The sequence below is a fragment of the Musa acuminata genome, chromosome BXJ3-6 (assembly GCF_036884655.1).
Source record: "Musa acuminata AAA Group cultivar baxijiao chromosome BXJ3-6, Cavendish_Baxijiao_AAA, whole genome shotgun sequence".
In the NCBI taxonomy this organism is placed as follows: Eukaryota; Viridiplantae; Streptophyta; class Magnoliopsida; order Zingiberales; family Musaceae; genus Musa; species Musa acuminata.
In genome coordinates, this window is record NC_088354.1 from 8,899,068 (window position 1) to 8,917,029 (window position 17,962).

The window sequence follows — 17,962 nt, forward strand, 5'->3', positions numbered from 1 at the left end:
ATCGTCCATTTCTTTTATACATATATCCCAACCTTTATATTTATGTATAAAAATCATTCACATATACTTTTGGTAACATCCAAAGAACTCAAGTGACTTATTCCCAATGCAGCTAGCTAATATGAATTAAAGACATATAAAAACATGACATGCCTGTTATGGCTCATAAGTTCTCTAAATCGTAACAATCTCAAGAATCACTGATCTGTGCAGGAATAATGAGTTCCTTGGCCACTATTGAATACCATTGCCAGATATTTTTACATGATAAGATGTTACAAAGCAAAATAAATCTTCTATCAAATGCTGCCATTGCTAAAACATACACCTGATCACTAATAACTCCACAGGACAGACCCTTTTCTCAGAGATAGAAGCAACTATGGAACAAGAAACTATGGACAACCATTACAAACTTTCAATATGAAGCTAGTGTATACCAAAGTCTAAACCAACTGTAACTTTGACAACAAAGATATTGTGCATTTGACATCTTGAGGCACAAAGTATTGTCATCTTGGGCAACTTTCAGCTTCATACTTCACTTCAGAATTGACTACAGATTTGTGGTGACCAAGATTCTCTGTATTTTTAGACTCAACTTTCATTTCGGAGCTGAATTCCAATTTCAGATCCACAAAGTTCTCTGTAACACGTTCGTCTACTTCAACTTCAGGTTTTTTTCCTTTATCAGAGCCAACAGAGATGTGACGAATGGTGTCCTGGAACTTGGTGACACTTTTCTCGACGGGTTCAATTGCTTGAGATATGGTTAATGCCACATCCTTTACCACCTGCACAAAAATTATAGGGTAGCAGTAAGCATTTTGGATGCTGAAATACAAGCAAAAGGTTAAAGAACCAAGAGAGACATAAATTTTACAAAGCAATTGTCATAGATTTCATGTACTAATGCTAAAGTTAACTACAGGTAAATGTATCTACTTTATGTCATCTCAATTTACTGTATTATAAGATGAGAGGACTCACATGTTCGCCACCTCCTAGAACAACATCTTGAACACTCTCCGTGATTCTTGTTCCAGGAGCTTCAACATGTGTTTCCTTCTGCTCCACAGTGGCTGGCCCGCTCTTGGCATTTTCAATTAATTTAGATTTGGTTTTAGATTCTACAGATGTTATTTTCCCACAACCAGAAACTGGCAGATATTTATAATGTTCTGCCGAGAATACATATACATGGGCAATTGCTGCAATAGCCATCTGTAAAAAGGATCCACAACCTTCTTTAAAGTTAATGCACAAGAAAACATCAAAATGCCAGATACATAAAAAGGATATTATATCATTTGAGAATGTGAGAACACTATGTTCTAAGTTCAGGACTCACTTCAATGCAGATAAGAAAATCTTGAATACCATTTTGAATTTTCCCCCATTTTGGTAGAATACCAACATAACAGACTAATGCAATACCAACACCCTGCCACCAAGTTGCAAAGACAATGGCTTTAAAGCTTATGAACTTTGATAATGGCTTGATAGCTTGTAACCTGCTATGAGTGACATTGTAGAACTGCACGAGGCAATACAAAGCCCACATTTGACTGAAATTTATGATGATCGTAACATATGGGTACCTGTAAGCAATTGTTTGCTATCAAACAGAAAATTATCAAGTAACCCAAAAAAAAAAACAGCCAAGTTGTCAAGAAGTTGTGAGGTTAGGGTACAGAAAATATCCAAATGAGGTTCCTCTATATAAGCCATACCCACAGTACCACTTGAATTCCCCTTCTCGATAAACTCCAAAAAGTTCCAGTAACAATGCCAAGAAGGCACATAATGTTTTCAGTATCATCTGCGGATACTTTTGAATTTAGCAGCTGTTTCATGATAAGCATAGAGAACATGCAAGCATATGCACTTACATATTGTACAATACCAAATTTTATAATTGTGTATAAATCTTTGCCGAGCACAGTTGGGTGGAATACAAAATCATTTAGTGAATGCTGATGTTGAGCTTCATCATCTTCTTCCTTGAGCAATTGCTCACTGATATCTTCTCTAGCTGCATTCTCAAGTAGTTCCACAACCCTATCTTCACCTCCTAAAATAGATACACTATGGTTAATGAGCAATTTCTCATTGACATCTCCTAGTTTTTAACTAGTGTGTTGTGCCTACCTGCAATTAAAATGGTATCTCAAGATGTACAACTATAGATTGGTCTAGAATGAAACAACAATCATGCAGACCTATTAGAATTACTTGGCCTCGGGGATAGTCCACTATTCACTCATATAAATTTACAATAATTAATGAATATCACGTGTGTATCAGATAATGATTATCACGATTACTGATATCATACAAAAGAAATATATCCTTTCAGGACAAAGTATCAAGTAGTTCGTGCCAGTGACAACCCTTTTTTTGGCATAAAAATGTACAGTAAAAAAATCCAATTGACAGGAATATAAATGGAAAATCTTACCAAGACAGGCAACCAAGTAGCACCAGAAAGAATACAAGGCAAATGCTTCATAGCAATTCCTTAAGATGTCACAAACCATAGAAAATTTCGAGTTCCATAGTGATATTATCTGACAAGCAAAAAACACTGCAGATCATTGACATAAGAAAGCCAAGTACAACAGAAGAAACAAAGAGTTCAAAAGCCTGCAAATGGACAATACACTTGTAAGTATAATATCTTCAACTTTAAAAAGAATTAAAGAAGTACCATAAGCCAGTAAATCAGTGTACTGGCTTAAACATCAAGGTTGATGACAAATCAGTTTGCGATGATTTACATTGTCCAAAATATATTCACTACAAAAATTTTGTAAGTTCATTACAGAAACGAGGGTTATAAATTGTAAGACTACCCCGATTTTGATGGCCTACATGATTAAAGACAAGCCAATTGGTCATGACCTACATGTTCAATATAAAGATAATTATCAAGTAAGAATCACAACAATGTGTCTCAAGAAAGTTTTTGTCTTGTGTTGTTATAATTGCAGAGCCTCTTATTTGAAAGATCAAACATATGTTTACATCACAGATACCATAAGGAGTCTATGACTGATCATCGCTAACCGTTATAGGTTATCTAAAGCTCACAACTTGTGACATTATCTTTGTGCTGATCTAGGGCATACTGTTCAATTTGATAATTTACCATCTCCAGCAGCATATTTCATCTGTACCATGGATAAAGAGGACACAAACAAAACAGACCGATGCTCATTCTTGCAAGACTAATGCCCATTCCCCCAATGTATAGCAACCAACAAAGTTACTAAAAGCGAAAACTTATTGCAGTAACTTATCTTGCACAAGAAGGTAAGAAACAGAGATTTAATACAATTCTCTTTGGACTTCAGGTATCTCTTACTTCTGACCGCCCAAGTGCTTTGAAGAGTTTCTGGCATTGGTTGTCTATAATGCTTGCTATGCATTTTGGTTTACAAGTATGTGATAAGAAGACAACAAGAAAGGGGAATTCAAAAATAGATAGCAGTGGATTATCATTATACTCTGTTCTATAACTTGGAATTTTAAGTTAGTACTAAGCTCAAGACAGTGGTGTGTCCACGTCATGACACAATATCATGAAAATAGATGTATGTGCATGTTTATACATGATTAGATATCGTAGGAGTCCAGGAAGATATATGAAGCAATACTTACAGACTCAGTGGCATATACTGGAACCATGAATAAGACACCAATGATCCACTTCTGTTCCTAGAAACATCAAATGCAAAACTATCAATTTATGCTCAATGTTTAAAACACTCCTAACTTCAAAATATGCTGTCAACCCCAAATAGTTGGGACACTACAGTTTGTTGTTATTATTATTGTTGTTGTTGTTGTTTTAATGCATTCCTAGCCATCTCTATTACCCACATGGAATGTCTTCTTTATGCTCTAAGAGATTTAAATCTTTTCAGGATATGATGTCGATGCAAATGCAATTTTGCTAGTCTAAACACTGATATTATGATCTATATTAGAAATTGATGATGCTATATTTCACATATTTACATTATCTAGGTAAAAGAGAAGTGTAGTGGTGTTAACCGCAGTCATCACCAGTGTGGCTATATACTGTCGAAAACAGATGTAGAACTCACTGCAGGATTAGTGTATGCTCGTAGGTGTTGCAGAATGAGTATTGTTGACAGCGCTAATGCAATCAGCACAAAAGTTCCTCCGATAATGACTGCTGGAAGGTGAAGACTTTTATACACTCCTTCAAAGTTGGAGATGCGGTCATATGCCATTCGTAAACTCCCTCCTCCTGCGCCACTTACAAGTATTCCTTGTAATGCACTAAGATATTTATGCGTAGTTCAGAAATAGGCCATTAACAACTACCACAACGAAATATTCCATCAGTTTCTTACATAGGATTAAGCAAGACTAGGTTTTGATTCAACAAGAGGGACTCATCCGGTAGGTAAGCTAAATCAAGGACCAATTGGAGCTCCTTTTAACACTAAAGCTCCCCAAGCCGACAAACCAAAGGGTTTTTGTACGAAAATACTAATTCTTTGTTCAGATTTTGTTCTGAGGAACAGATTTTTCCTCGGCCTGAGGATCAAAATTGCAATCTTTACCCATTTACCTATACATGAATCAGGTTGAGTGAACTCTTCGTTGCGAGACATAACCTAGCATGAATATTCATATAAGCAAAACAAGGATCCATGGACTGACCTCTCGGTAGATTTGGCCACCAAGAGTTGGTTGATCTCCAAATCGAAGACTCCTACGCCATAAACCGAAGCAGGGGAAAACCACAAATGGACCCACAGAGACTTGTACGAGAACATGGTCGGAAACATGGATCAAAACTAGTTTGTTCCCGCCGTCAAGCCGGCTGTTGGACTGACGTCTCTGATCGCATGCATCCGGAAGAACGAACGGTCAAGATCGTTTTTCATGAAATGTTTGATGCAGTTGCTTGGACGAATGGGTAGCACCTTCGGAGGGCCTTCGTAATCGACCACGTGGAAAAGCAGTGGGTTTACGTGGCATAGAATTCGCGAAAAAGATATAACATGTGCCGCAGTAAGATTGCAGTTAACGTATTCTTTTCTTCTCCGCATCGCCGACCATTTTGCCGTGCACAGATTTTGAATAGACGGCTCCTGATCATCCTTCAGTGGACGGATTTGATCGTCAATGGTTTTATAGTGTAGGGGTAGATAAGTCATTTATGAGGCAACACAACGTCTATATAAAGCTTTCCCGCTCGTCGTTCACTGGCGAAACAAGCTTTGGATTCGAATCCCTCTTCCCCAAATTCTCCGCGTCTGGTAAGCGAATTAGGGTTTCGTTGCTTCTTTCTTCTGATAATTCACAGTACGTCGTAATTTTTATTCAACTTATTGATGTTTATGTTGAATCTGGAGTTATGCTTGAAGGATTTCCCACTATTTTTCTTCTGATTCAAAGGTGTTTTTCATGAAAAAGTACGATTCTCTCAGAAACTTACCTATGAATATAATCTGGTTGACCAATTAGTTCATTTGTTAGAATCTTATAAAGGAGCTATCACTGGATGGATCGAGCCGTTTCGTTTATGGGTTAGGTTATTACGAAAAACAAATCTGATTGCGGAGTTCTTTTCGGATTTTTAGTGACGATTGTTCTCGCGCGGGCACTAGCTGCACTGCAACGTGATACACATGTGGTGCCATCAAATTCACTTCACCAATCAGAACAGTTCTGATCCGATTGGTGATTTACAGGTTGACATAAGATTTTGATACTTGGCTGATTGATTTTGTAGATGCTGCTTGTCTTATGATAGCATGTCTTCCAACTCATTACTTCTTGTTTCCTTTTAACCACCATTTAGATGAAAAGACGAAAGTCATCTTTTCATAGAGAAGGAAATATATTTTTCAAAGGATTCGATATTTTGCATAATGAACATGTGCGTCAAGCAAAGCATAATGCATCTTTAACAAACCAAGCAGATGTTCATACTTCTTGAACCTATTCTAAATTAGTAAAGATGTCATGTCAGTTTCAATAGTTTGAAAATAACATCTAACCAAATTATCAAAGCATTTGACAAGGAACATAGTTACTTTGTTACATTCTTTATCGTAGACTGATAAAGAAGATACTTGGCATATTAGTACTACACAGCACATAGTCCATCAAGGTGAACAATAAACTACTATAGGAGTCCTGAAAGAGGCATGAAAGTGTTGAAATTGCATTTTCTGGTAAGAACATTATAGAAACGAGAAGAGATTTCAATATTTATGTTAAGAACCATTACATCTGGAAATTAATCCGTGAAGGCATATGCTAGAAAACTTCTGTTTTTATTATTTAGAAAAACACTTCCATTGGCATTCTGTAGCAGTAACATCCAAGAACAAGTTTGGGATAGGAAATCCAATCTAAATAGGTAATATAGTGAGATGTGCTAGATATTGACAATCATAAGAATATGTACTTCTAATTTGTCACAAATTTGCACCCTAAGTCTAAGCAGGCTTACATGTCAAGAGTTTGCTTCTTTTATGTGGCTCCATCGATTGTAGGTTTTGTTGCTACTGCTGCGTGTCTGGAACTGCTAGATCTCAACTGCATTGACTGCTCAATTTGGTGGCATCTGAGATAAGAAAAGCTTGTTTTCACTGAGGAAGATCGCCAATTATTCATTATTGTGAGCTTGTGATGGGTTTTGAAACTTCTTTTCTTGTCTTTGATTTACTTGTGTCACTTACAAAAGTCCAATAAGATGGTAGGCTTGCATCTCTTCCAATGTTTAAAGGTTAAAAGTTTTCTGATTGTTAAAGCTTTTTTAATATCTTTTTTTAGAAAACTTTAATCCATCCTTCTGGGTTTTGTAGTTTTCTGATTCTATGATCATTGGGCTTCTTTCCTCAAAAAGGACTAGAGGACTTCATGCTTGATACTATTTTTGTGACACTTCATCAGAAGTGAACTTTTTGACACCATTAGTTAGTTTATTAACACTAGATGGATGTACTCAATGTCATCACTCCGGATAGTCTCTACTTTTGGGGGTTCCTCCCTGCCTTGGGCTGTAATTTAGGAATAGCAGAAAAATATCCTTCTCTATACGAAGAAAAGTTGGAGACTCGATAACCAATGACGAGTATAAAGAACTGCATCGAATACTGTAGAATGCGTTTGTTCTTGGTGCAGAGGTTGACCTTATTCTGCTCCAATTCCAACCTGGGAGCAAATAATTTCATCCAGACTAATTCATTTAATCGTACTTGGATCAAATAAGGAGTTATAGTTCACGTGCCGATTGCGAATGAAATCACATGAAAAATGATTAGTATGTGACCCAAACCTTTTCCGAACTAGACAATATTACTTTTATTTACTTTCAAGTTCTGATATATTTCGATGTAATCTTAGCATTTTGGTGTGGATTTTAAGTGATTTCATAAGATATGAGTTTTTGATATTAGATAATGTTGTTAAATATTGCAACCCTCTTGTGGATCTAGTCCATGATAATTATATTTTATTAATAGTAGGGTCACAATCAGTACTAGTCTGATACAATATATAAGCCTAGATTGATGAAAAAAACATTTTAAGTAAATTTTTGATCCGGACCAAGTTCATCCAAATGAAAATGATCAAGTTCAGATTCAAAATGTTTAGATTAAAATATTGATTAGATGGATCATTCCAAAAACCAATACAGTTTCCCATTTGCAACCCTGTGCCCTATGTTCATGCATATGCTCTTAGCTGCAGTATTTTTAGGTTCTCCAGAATCCTAGAATGAGCTTTCAATGGAACCTACGTAGAAAACAAACAATCATGATGAGCTTTTTCTAATGAAGTTTGTACAAGAGAGAGCCTGATATTTAAACTAAACCTTCTAACCAAGGAGATCATAAGTTATCACCCAACTGGCATGTAACCTTGTTGCCCTTAATTATTCCAGCAGCTCTACATCTGAGAAACACTTCTCTTTTATGTATCAAAACCTTTGGTAGTTGAGAAATCATTCAATTTTTTTTTGTTAGTGAAAGTATATGTGCCAGCTTTGTTGATGTCACTAACCATTCATAGGACTTACATAAACATAGACATAATGCTACCATTTTCGCTCTATATATAGCTTATCTGCCACCCTGTTCCTTGGTTTTTGCCTAAACTTAACAAATGGAAGGGAAAACAATTGACAGTACCTTGGCATTGTATAGTGTGTACTGCAAAAGTGCTGGTGAATTTTATGACACTGTTTGCTGCAAATTTGCAACCCCATGTAACGGGCTTGGCTACCAAATGAATTCACACATGTTGCTATTGCAGTCAATCTAGAAATCTGCGAACTACCATGGAAACGTGCGACTTCGATAGCTGGCATCCAACCTTACCGGTGAAGTTCTCTCTTCTACATTCTATATCCATCTCGAGGGATACTGGAGGAATCAACACTGTGGGTAGTCTTAGTGGACCACATAGCAGAGCTGTTAATCTCTTTGACATAGGTACAATTACTTCCTTCAATATTTACATAACTCCGTGAATTGTTATCATTAGTGAGTTACACTCTGCGTCGTAAATTCAATGTCTACTTTGTTGGCATGTAATTCTTATATAGGAATATCATTAATGATGCTTTTGATCCTCGCTGTTACCTCTGATGAATTGCACACTGCTTTCAACTACTTTGGTGTTTACAACTTCCATATGTATTGTTTATCTTTATCTCAATGTTTCGATTGACTGCCTTCTTAGGTGTGGATCACATCATTGATAACTTTCCACGCTTCGTCTCCCAGTCGTTCATCCTTATTGATTCGGAACCTCGTCGAAAATCTTCTGCAGGTACGGCACCACTGTTTTCTTAGAGTTATTTTAAGTGTGCTTGCATCTATCGTGGCCAAAACCTCGTCACCATGACAAAACAAGTCTTACCGTTGTTACCGCTATTTCAAGCATCCATCCATCATATGGCAAACTAAATGCATTGCCTGTTAGTTTATGGCTTCGAGGATTACGGGCGTAACGTGAAGAGATGGAGAACGACATAGTTTAATGTAATTATTGGCATTGGTATTAGGATGTACAGTATGAATTACCGGTGGCTTGATCTTGATGCGATGCAGAGTAGGGGATATGGAGAACACATAGGGAATGTAAGACTTATTCTCACAGATCGAAGAGGTAGTAATTAAATCCCTGGAGATCTCGATATAGATATCGAGTGCGTTGCTAATAATGATTTCCCTACGACTGCGTTGGACACACGTGTCGTGTCCGACAGACACAAGATCCTGCAATCGCCACTATGCCGTGACACTTGCACTGCCGAGTGGGGGCCTGCATGTGGTCCATGTCTCGTGATACCCAATAGAATAAGAACCTTGGTTACACCGCACCAGAGGAGATGCGAGGCTTCGTACCAGCTGGTGTGCAGAAAATTAAAGGTACATGACCCAATGAGCTTTTGGGATATGGACCTGCTTGTGATCTAATTGTCTCTCACTTTCACCTGTAATTTCGGTTGGTCTGTGATGTGGTCGATCCAATTGTTCAATCACTTAACGTTAACCTCCATATCTGGATTTGTTTTGGAGCGGCGAGGAAGATTATTATCCATCGTCCAAAAGTATCATCAAAACAGGGGAAAAGAGGTGCATCCATCTCTTTACCCTTGATGGTGTGCTCACTGACTAGATTTCTTTCTAGTTTGGCCTGTGATGAACCTGTAGATGAATATGAACTCGGTCGTGGATAACATGTTTTTAAATATATTGGACCAGTAGAGTAGACAGAAGGTATTTATTATTAATAAAAAAATAGAAAGCAAACAATGCAATCCACAATCAGGATAGGAACAGCCATGAGAGTGACAGGAACAAAGCAGAACCATTGGAAAGTTACGTTAGATGCGAGTAAAACTGTTCATTGTCATTTGAGTTATTTCAATGTTCTAATAGGTTTCTAATGGAGTGCAAGATATCTGGTGTGGACTGGGACTGTCAGTGTGGCCCGGTTACCTAGAACCAATCTTAGCCAATGGGTGCAGAAGAAATTTCTATAAGAATTTATTTGGTCTTCAGTTTAGTTGATTATATTGTAACAAGTATACTTTGCTGCACCATGGCTTATTATTTAAGGTTTTTTGTTCATAATATTTGCTCCGATTATCTTTGCTTTTCTTTCTGGGTTCCAAGAAATATGTTCCGGACGTTGTAACTCTTTTCGTTACAAATTTTGATCAATACGTCACATTGTGTTTCTTTGGACAAAATGTTAATAAGACAAGTTTGGGGCTTTCCTTTTATACATCCAGTTTTGCATGCTAAGAAATTGGATCCAACCATGGTAAATTCATATCCATTATTCACCTCTACTATGGCATCTCTCAGGCGGCCCAAGCACTAGGAGAATCCTACTGCTTGCTTTTGTATTGAGGTGAGACCTGTTACGGCCACGAGCCAGTGTTTGTTGTCATATCCATTTCTTTGTATCCTTTCCTCAGGCATCTTTGAGGTCGGCAAATGCTGCCAGGTAGGCATCACCAGGTCTTCATCAAGTTGATGCTGTCTCTGAGCTGTGAATCACGCGCATGGTGTAGGAGGGAGAAGTATAGGGGTCTAGCCATGAAGGTAGATTAAATTTGGCCGGTAGGGTTTCTCCTCCACGCACACTTGGATGTTTCTCCTCTACACTGCCCTTTTGCGCTGCCCGACTTGGCTTGTTCGGCACTCCATTATTAAGTTCTTGGTCTCTACCTTTTATAGCGCAATGCCACTTGCTATTATGCACGTAGGTATTTTCCCAGGGCACAAGAGTCATGAGACAGGAGAGTAGTTGTCTTTGAGAGGACAGATATATTATTATGTCGTTTTGGTTGTTTAACTACTAGCAAAAGCTATGTCGTATTACTAGTTATTTTACTGCTGTTATTATTCGTGTGCATGAGTTGTGTTAATCAGATCAATACAAGGTTAACAGTAGATGAGATTTAAATGGGCTTCCAACTCTGGAATGCAAGAGAATAGTAGTGCCAGAGAAGCAATTGCCGCATGAAAGAGATCAGTGAGTGCTACAGGAAATATAACGCCTGTCATGTAGTTAACTGCATTAACTCTTGAGTAGTGCTAGTGTTCCTTAGATTATTTGATGAATAAGGGCCCTGATTCCTTACAGAACAGTTGCAAAAGCCGCCTAGAGACTTGAATCGCAGTAACTAGTGCCCTTTGATCACTAGAATATGGCTGTGTGTTTCCGTAGCACTTTTTCCACTGCTCCTATTGGCCGAAGGAAGGTTCGAGCAGTCACGTGTATGGTTCCTTTTTATTATTCTCAAATAATACCTGCTTCAAGAGCATCCCAGCGGTACAAAAGGAACGAGGATGCTGCAGACACCTTCAGCAATGCAGTCCGATATCTCCACCTGTATAAGATTTCGTTATGCATACCTTCTTCGTCCTTTTTGCTAAGGATCATGAAAGCTGTTCCTGATTCTTCGCTCCATCTGTAGTACAATCTCTCGCTCACGCTTTATTTTTTTGGTGGGAACCATGAGGGTAAGATTGCCCGCACTTGGTGGAAAGTCTGAAAGCTTCAGATGGCAGTTCCTAGTTTCATATTGCTGTCAAATTTTAGATTAAACCTTTGGCTTGTATTGGCTTCAGATCTTGAGCTGGGTGCAAACCAAGTTCAGTGGGAGACAGGAGCATAAGCGATGTGCTGCTGCTTTGAGTTCTGCTTCTTGTAAGTGATGCTTTCAGTGTCATCCGGAATTATTTTCTTCATCGCTTGCTGAAGTCAATAGGATATCATGTTGTTTTGACATTTATGCCTCGTCGTCCACTCTTAGTAACTTAAACGACGGCCTCCGTATCATAATTCTTATATGAAATATTTTTGATTGCCTGTGCATGGAGCTCTGCTATAACTGGTGTTTTTTACTCTGTATTTAGGTACTTCAATCCCTGTTATTTCTAAAGAAGAATTCCGGGACTGGCCGCAGGCGTTGTTGGCAATCGGGACATTAGGCAACAGAGACATCAAAGAAGACCCACAAAGACCTGAATCCTCGGAAAACCTGCAAGCTTCAGAAGATCTGCCTGATTTCACCATGGAAGACGTGAACAGATTCCAGGTAGAGCTAGTCAAGCTACTGACTCGAAAGCCGAATTCTAGTACCAGTGCACCAGAGATCGCTGAAGCAGATCGGGCTAATCTGCTACTGAATTGGTTCCTTAATCGCCCATCGAGCTTGGAAGTTGACAGGAAACTGGAGAATCTTGGCGATCTCTCTCCCAGTACCAAGATCATACTATCTAAAGTGAGAGATGCTTTGTTGAGCAACCGCACCGCGATTAAGAAAGAATCACTCTCATTTCTTTTCAAGAAGTTGTTTGTATGTGGAGGTGGCTTTGCGCCGCCTCGGAACTTGAAGGATCCAATTCCTGAGCCGAGGATTGATAAGGTACGGAAAATTCCTTTGAATCTTCTTCCAATGCCTGTGCAAGTCTAACCTTCTTTTCCCATTATATTGGATGACAGGTTTTGAGGGCAATTCTGACCAAGAAGATTTACCCTCGAAGCTCTGCTCTGGCTCCAGCAAAGAAGTACTTGGCGAATAAACCCACTGAGAAGATGCAGGAAGAGGACAAAAGGAAAGATCAGTATAAATGGGTTAAGACCGATTCTGAGTGTAAGATGTTTCATTCATGCGTTAGTGCATTCTGATAGCATGCCCAAGGTGACGCTGACTAGAAAATTCTGCTTGCCTCCAGTTATAGAACTTATTGTTCTAGAGATCTAGAGACCAATCTATCGAGAGAGTCTCGGTAAGATCCCGACACAATCTTTCTCTGATCTCCAATAACGACTCCTCTGGTTGCAATCCCATTTAATTCCCTGTGGATGATAGGGGAACGGGATCAAGAAAGATGAGCTCAAACTGAAACGGCAAGGAAAGGAGGCACAGAGCAGAACCAGAAGTTCTCTGCAATGTAAGCTTAAGCACCGTAGAGCCTCATCTTTTCTCCTCCTTTTACTTTGTTCTTTGTACATGCGGCTATCTTTATGATCCTGTATCCTTACTGCTAGCTAAGTCAAGAAGCTTCAATCATTGTGACCTCTGGCCTTTTACAGTGATAAAAGAATAGCGAAGGCTCCAAACGGGAGGCGTTTAATCTTCTGATGCGTGTCCTGATGCGAATTCTGATTTCAGAGTTGAGTCGAGTCTAGTCAATTCAGATTAGGTTCACGTTCAATTGAATTTATTATGAACTTAGCGTCACAATTTAAGCTTGAATCATGAACGCTGCGACTGATCAAGCTCATCAAGCTTGAGCTTCTTGTCACGCTTCTGTCTTAGGTTACTTATCGTATGAGAGGGATACATCTGATGATTGATTCGGTTTCCCACAGGAAAACTGGGAGCAAGAAATCCTGTACAAATTAGATTCACGTTGTAAATAGATTAATACATTTAACGTATATATGACGCCATGATGACGCCATAGAGCTTCACGGGATTCCCATAGCAAAAGGAGCGTCGTTTGGAGCCGCGTACACTGCACTCGACTCTTGGGGTCCACAGAGCCTGCCGATGTCCTCGGGAGTCCAGGGGGGCGCACAATTAGTGCTTATTTGTGGACTCGGAACCGCATCGTCTTTGTCTGCAATCAAAGTGTCAGGTAAACGTGGCTTCAAATACGCGCACGCTGCTCGATCTGTGACATTTGATCCCTCCCCTCCGACGATCCGCTGCGGTCCTCCACTACTGGTGAGAGAGTCAACTGTTAGTCTGATTCCATCGGTGACTCGATTTCCGCTCCCGACGGGAAACCCACGCAATACAGTCAATAGATGCAGGGCCCGATCCACCGATCGGAGGCGATAAAAACCCTAATCCTCGCTAGAAATTAGGCCACCGGAAAGAGGAAATTATCCATCCGTTCCTGATTTTTCTTTCTCAGTTCTTTCGATCTTTACCTCTGAGGAGGAAAAACGGCGTCGCTTTTCCGGCTAGGGATTCGGATTTTCGGGACTGGGAATTGGATCTCCGACTCGGACGCAACTGGTGGCTGCCGGTGGGTTCGGGTTGAACGACGCTAGGGTTCCGAAAGATCGCGTTCTTCTCAAGGAGATTCGGGGGAAGACACGGACTGTTAGGCTGGGGGTGGTGTGGCGGTCCTGAATTTGGGCTGCCGACGCTATTTGTGAAAGTTTTAGGGGACATTTGGGTGATCGTTTGACAGGCCTAAAGGTTTGGGGCGCAATGTCGTGGGCGGGACCAGAAGATATCTTGTTCTCCACCTCCCTTGCAAGCTATCTTGATAGTGAGCTTGTCATTGCCTTCTTCTTTTTCTTGCTCTCTTCCTCTGTAGCCAGTCTTATCGTTTCAATTTCTCCATTGCAAGTTGAATAGATCTTTGGTAATGGATTAGTGACAATATCTTGGCTTTTTCGTTCTGAATTTTTTCTACATCTGTTCTATTTGTTCACTGATGCTTACGGTGAAAGTTCCAATTTTGTTGTCTCCTATTGTATTTACATTGTTTTCTTTCATGTTTTATTTCGTTTGATCTGTTAGAAATATCCTATGTAAGACATTTTTCTTTGATCATCTGATTGTGGTTATCTTTAAGAAGGACATGGGTTCATATGATCTTACAAATGCCCTGGGAATGTTACCGCTGCACATTATTTTGTATTCCTTTGGCTTTGGCAATATTGGTAGTGAAATTTTGGTCAATGGGGCTTGTTTCAATGTATTATGAATATATTATATTTTCTAACGAACAGGGTTGATGGAGTACTGGTTCTTTTAGATTAAATGTATCTGCAAAGAATTTTCTCTCACTTTGCATTAAATTTAGGGTGAATTTGATTCTGGATATTGGTGCTAAAGTTATGCAATCTCAGATGATATATTGAATTTGCAATAATCTCAGATGATATATTGAGTTAGCAATAATTAGCAATATCAATGTGACCTTTGCAGATGACAAGCACAATGGGAGCAAATTATCCCTTTTAAGTTAATTATTTTTCTCTTTCTCAGCATATCTTGTTTTACGCTCTAAAAGAATCAGATAATTAAACAGTAGTCCAAATGCAACTCTTGTTTCCATGATCCATGAGATACTGCATTTGCTTCTAGACAGTGCATCTCGATACATTTTCTATGGCATACTTGGTTATTTGAAGTTCCTATGTCACTAACTGATGTTTTTGGAGGACATGCACAAAAACATTGATGGACTATTTTTTTGGTATAATCTGTAAGGTTGACTATTTCTATCCTGTATTCAATTGCAAGCAATCATGGGAAAAAATAACCTTCCTTTCCTTAAGGCTTCAGTGTCATTATGAACTACTTTATGCTCTCTCGTAATTAAACAAATAAGCAGTCTTTCCACTCCTAGCTGCTTCGTGAGCGATATTTGTTGCTTGGACAGTTCAAATATTTTTCTTTGCGTACATCTTTCGGATTAGACAGGTCATGCAATAGCGTCTTTTTTTCTGTTTCTTTTTGTATAATCCATATTGCTAAGTCATTTTTAAGTACAATGATTAACCTGCCTCAGGCTTCTGGCTATTTGTTTAAAACAAGTTTCTGACTGCTGTTTGCTTTTTTTCACAGAAAAGCTTCTTGTATTATTACGTGATGGGCGAAAGCTTCTGGGTATACTTTGTTCTTTTGACCAGTTTGGTATTTCATCTATCCTTTCTTTGTAAAGCATGTTGCTTTTGCTCTCACGATACAATATTTTTATTACTGTTAGTCGTTATTGTTTACAGCAAATGTGGTTCTTCAAGGTGCTTGTGAGCGAGTAATTGTAGGAGATCTGTATTGTGATATTCCTCTTGGTCTCTATGTCATTCGTGGGGAGAATGTTGTCTTAATAGGAGAAATGGTATTGATGTCTCGTTGTTGCTTAATTGACTGTTTATTTGTTGGACTGCTGATGCCATTTTGTCATATTCCTAAAGGACTCAGAGAGGGAGGAGCTTCCAGCCCACATGATATGTGTTTCAGAGTCAGAGATTAGAAGGGTGAGCGCTATCACTTAGTTAAAACAAACTTATGATCTTGTATTCTTTCAAATATTTCTGAAAGCTTCATTGAACTTTCACATGTGCCGATTTCAGAAGCTTCTGCATTATATATCATTAATTTATGTGTGTGTGTATTGTGCATACATGTATTATCTTTTTCCTGTTAACTTTATGTGCTTCACCTTGATGCAGTTCATAGTCAAGCAGGCATGCATCTGGGTCTAAATAATGTTTGAGTCTGATAGAGTCTAAGTTGGGTCAAATTACTGTTTAAGTCGAGCCCAGTACAACATTTCGTTTTATTTTCCCCTGTATTTGTTTTTTTTTCCATGTCCATCATTATTCTTTAGATAATCTTAGTAGTAATTTAAATATTCATATTAAAATGAAGGCAGGAATGAAAATTATGACTGTCATTCTTGTTCGTCTCTGATGTTCTTGTTTATCCCATGTCTTGTTGTCTATGCATGCCATAGCATTGTTTTTGCTGTTCGCATAATGGGAACTAAGAATTCAGATGTGAGTCTAATCAGGCCAGATTGGTTTTTTTTTTTTCCTTCTTTATGGCTGTTTTAGCATAACATTGGCTTTCATTCTGGTATTTCTTCATAAAATCATTTGAGACACCCTATCTCACCTATCATGTGATCTATATTGCATTATACCTTCTGGTGCTTTAGTGTCTTCACTTCAGTTGCTTGATTAGGAGTAGATTTTTTGGGTTTTTGCAAGCAATGTGATCATGGCAAACTGTAGGGACAGCTCATTTATTTGTCTCGGTTTTTTCACACTCAGAACTTGCTCGATATGGGTATATCTTATTACAGCTTCTGCTCTATCACCCATATCTTATTACAGCTTCTGCTCTATCGGACAATTTGGATTAACTTCACGTACACAGTCCTGGTACCTTCTACGGGGAGCTCGCAAGAGAGCATTTCTTGTGACTGTTTCCTGCAGTACATTTCTTGGGCCGATTAGTTAGGGACCACCCAGTATGGTCAAGATAATCAGGACATATTTGGCTAGTAGTTTATACTAGTGTTACATATTGGAAAAGCACATAGCCTTTTATATGATTTTTTGGAAGCAGTACGTTTGAGGTCTTATTTAATGACTGCATCATTATATACTTTTAACAGGCTCAAAGAGCAGAAAGGGATGCCACAGATCTGAAAGGCTCTATGAGAAAAAGAATGGAGTTCCTTGATCTGGATTGACAGCGCGCCCCATCCTCCTCGGTCATATTCATTACCATTTTGGTATGCTGAAATCATCTCATCCGCATCTTTTATCGCGGTTCGTTTCGGAACGATGACATAAAGCCCCTTTCTCTCCCTTTACCTTATCTATTTGTGCTTGATAAAGTTTGAAACTCGTGTCTGTGATACTGCTCTTTCCTATGGTAATTCATCAAAGACTTGGAAGTTCCATATTCCACTCGGTTCCCACCTGTGCTGTTTGACATGTAAGTTTGTTAACTGATGATGATGACTGAAATGATTCTGATGAACATGCAACATTTCCTGTCTACACTCATCTGTTGATTCATGTAGATGAAAGCATAGAAGGTTTCTCGCAATTTAATGTTTATGCCGATCTCTTATTTCTCAGTTAGTATGTGTAGCTGATTTAAAGAACAGTTTGTTGATTAGGCTAAATATTGATCAAACTGTATCGGATCAATCAGCTTTCCAATCCTTGATCCTTTTTTCGATGTTCAAATGGGAGTATCGGACGGTAAATATTGATCAAACCATATCGGATCAACCTTGCTGCAAAATTCAATCAGCTTCACTGGCACCTGAACCTGTGGAACATCTGATTGAAGCAAGCATAGATCAGAGCAAAGTTTCAAACATCAACAAATTTTTTTTTTGTTGACACTGGATGATAAACTGATATACCATACGATATACCGATACTG

At 38.7% G+C, this 17,962-nt stretch overlaps 4 protein-coding genes across 6 annotated transcripts; 3 read left to right on the top strand and 1 right to left on the bottom strand.

The window, feature by feature from the left end:
- Nucleotides 1-234: 234 nt before the first annotated feature.
- Nucleotides 235-2,069, bottom strand: LOC135640257 (protein LAZ1 homolog 2-like). The gene is made up of 3 exons (XM_065154532.1): nucleotides 1,352-2,069; nucleotides 991-1,224; nucleotides 235-794 (listed from the first exon to the last, which is right to left on the bottom strand). The coding sequence occupies exons 1-3, from the start codon at nucleotides 1,562-1,564 to the stop codon at nucleotides 513-515; spliced, it is 729 nt and encodes a 242-aa protein (XP_065010604.1). The 5' UTR covers nucleotides 1,565-2,069; the 3' UTR covers nucleotides 235-512.
- Nucleotides 2,070-5,233: 3,164 nt separating this feature from the next.
- Nucleotides 5,234-11,164, top strand: LOC108953222 (uncharacterized). Its single transcript, XM_065153075.1, has 4 exons — nucleotides 5,234-5,300; nucleotides 8,311-8,489; nucleotides 8,740-8,829; nucleotides 10,490-11,164. Exons 2-4 carry the CDS (start codon nucleotides 8,336-8,338, stop codon nucleotides 10,546-10,548), a joined length of 303 nt encoding a protein of 100 aa, XP_065009147.1. The 5' UTR covers nucleotides 5,234-5,300; nucleotides 8,311-8,335; the 3' UTR covers nucleotides 10,549-11,164.
- Nucleotides 11,165-11,357: 193 nt separating this feature from the next.
- On the top strand, nucleotides 11,358-14,312 carry LOC103987569 (protein NEGATIVE GRAVITROPIC RESPONSE OF ROOTS-like). 2 transcript variants are annotated; one of them, XM_009405902.3, is made up of 7 exons: nucleotides 11,358-11,540; nucleotides 11,649-11,727; nucleotides 11,937-12,448; nucleotides 12,526-12,676; nucleotides 12,759-12,812; nucleotides 12,896-12,977; nucleotides 13,120-14,312. In XM_009405902.3, exons 1-5 carry the CDS (start codon nucleotides 11,535-11,537, stop codon nucleotides 12,785-12,787), a joined length of 777 nt encoding a protein of 258 aa, XP_009404177.2. In that variant the 5' UTR covers nucleotides 11,358-11,534; the 3' UTR covers nucleotides 12,788-12,812; nucleotides 12,896-12,977; nucleotides 13,120-14,312. The 2 variants fall into 2 exon arrangements, with proteins under 2 accessions (XP_009404177.2, XP_065009144.1); XM_065153072.1 differs by having other exon boundaries at nucleotides 12,526-12,812.
- Nucleotides 14,179-17,568, top strand: LOC135639350 (sm-like protein LSM1B). Of its 2 annotated transcripts, none has more exons than XM_065153073.1 (5): nucleotides 14,179-14,312; nucleotides 15,620-15,688; nucleotides 15,778-15,893; nucleotides 15,970-16,032; nucleotides 17,178-17,568. In XM_065153073.1, the coding sequence occupies exons 1-5, from the start codon at nucleotides 14,252-14,254 to the stop codon at nucleotides 17,253-17,255; spliced, it is 387 nt and encodes a 128-aa protein (XP_065009145.1). In that variant the 5' UTR covers nucleotides 14,179-14,251; the 3' UTR covers nucleotides 17,256-17,568. The 2 variants fall into 2 exon arrangements, with proteins under 2 accessions (XP_065009145.1, XP_065009146.1); XM_065153074.1 differs by having other exon boundaries at nucleotides 15,620-15,661.
- Nucleotides 17,569-17,962: the final 394 nt, after the last annotated feature.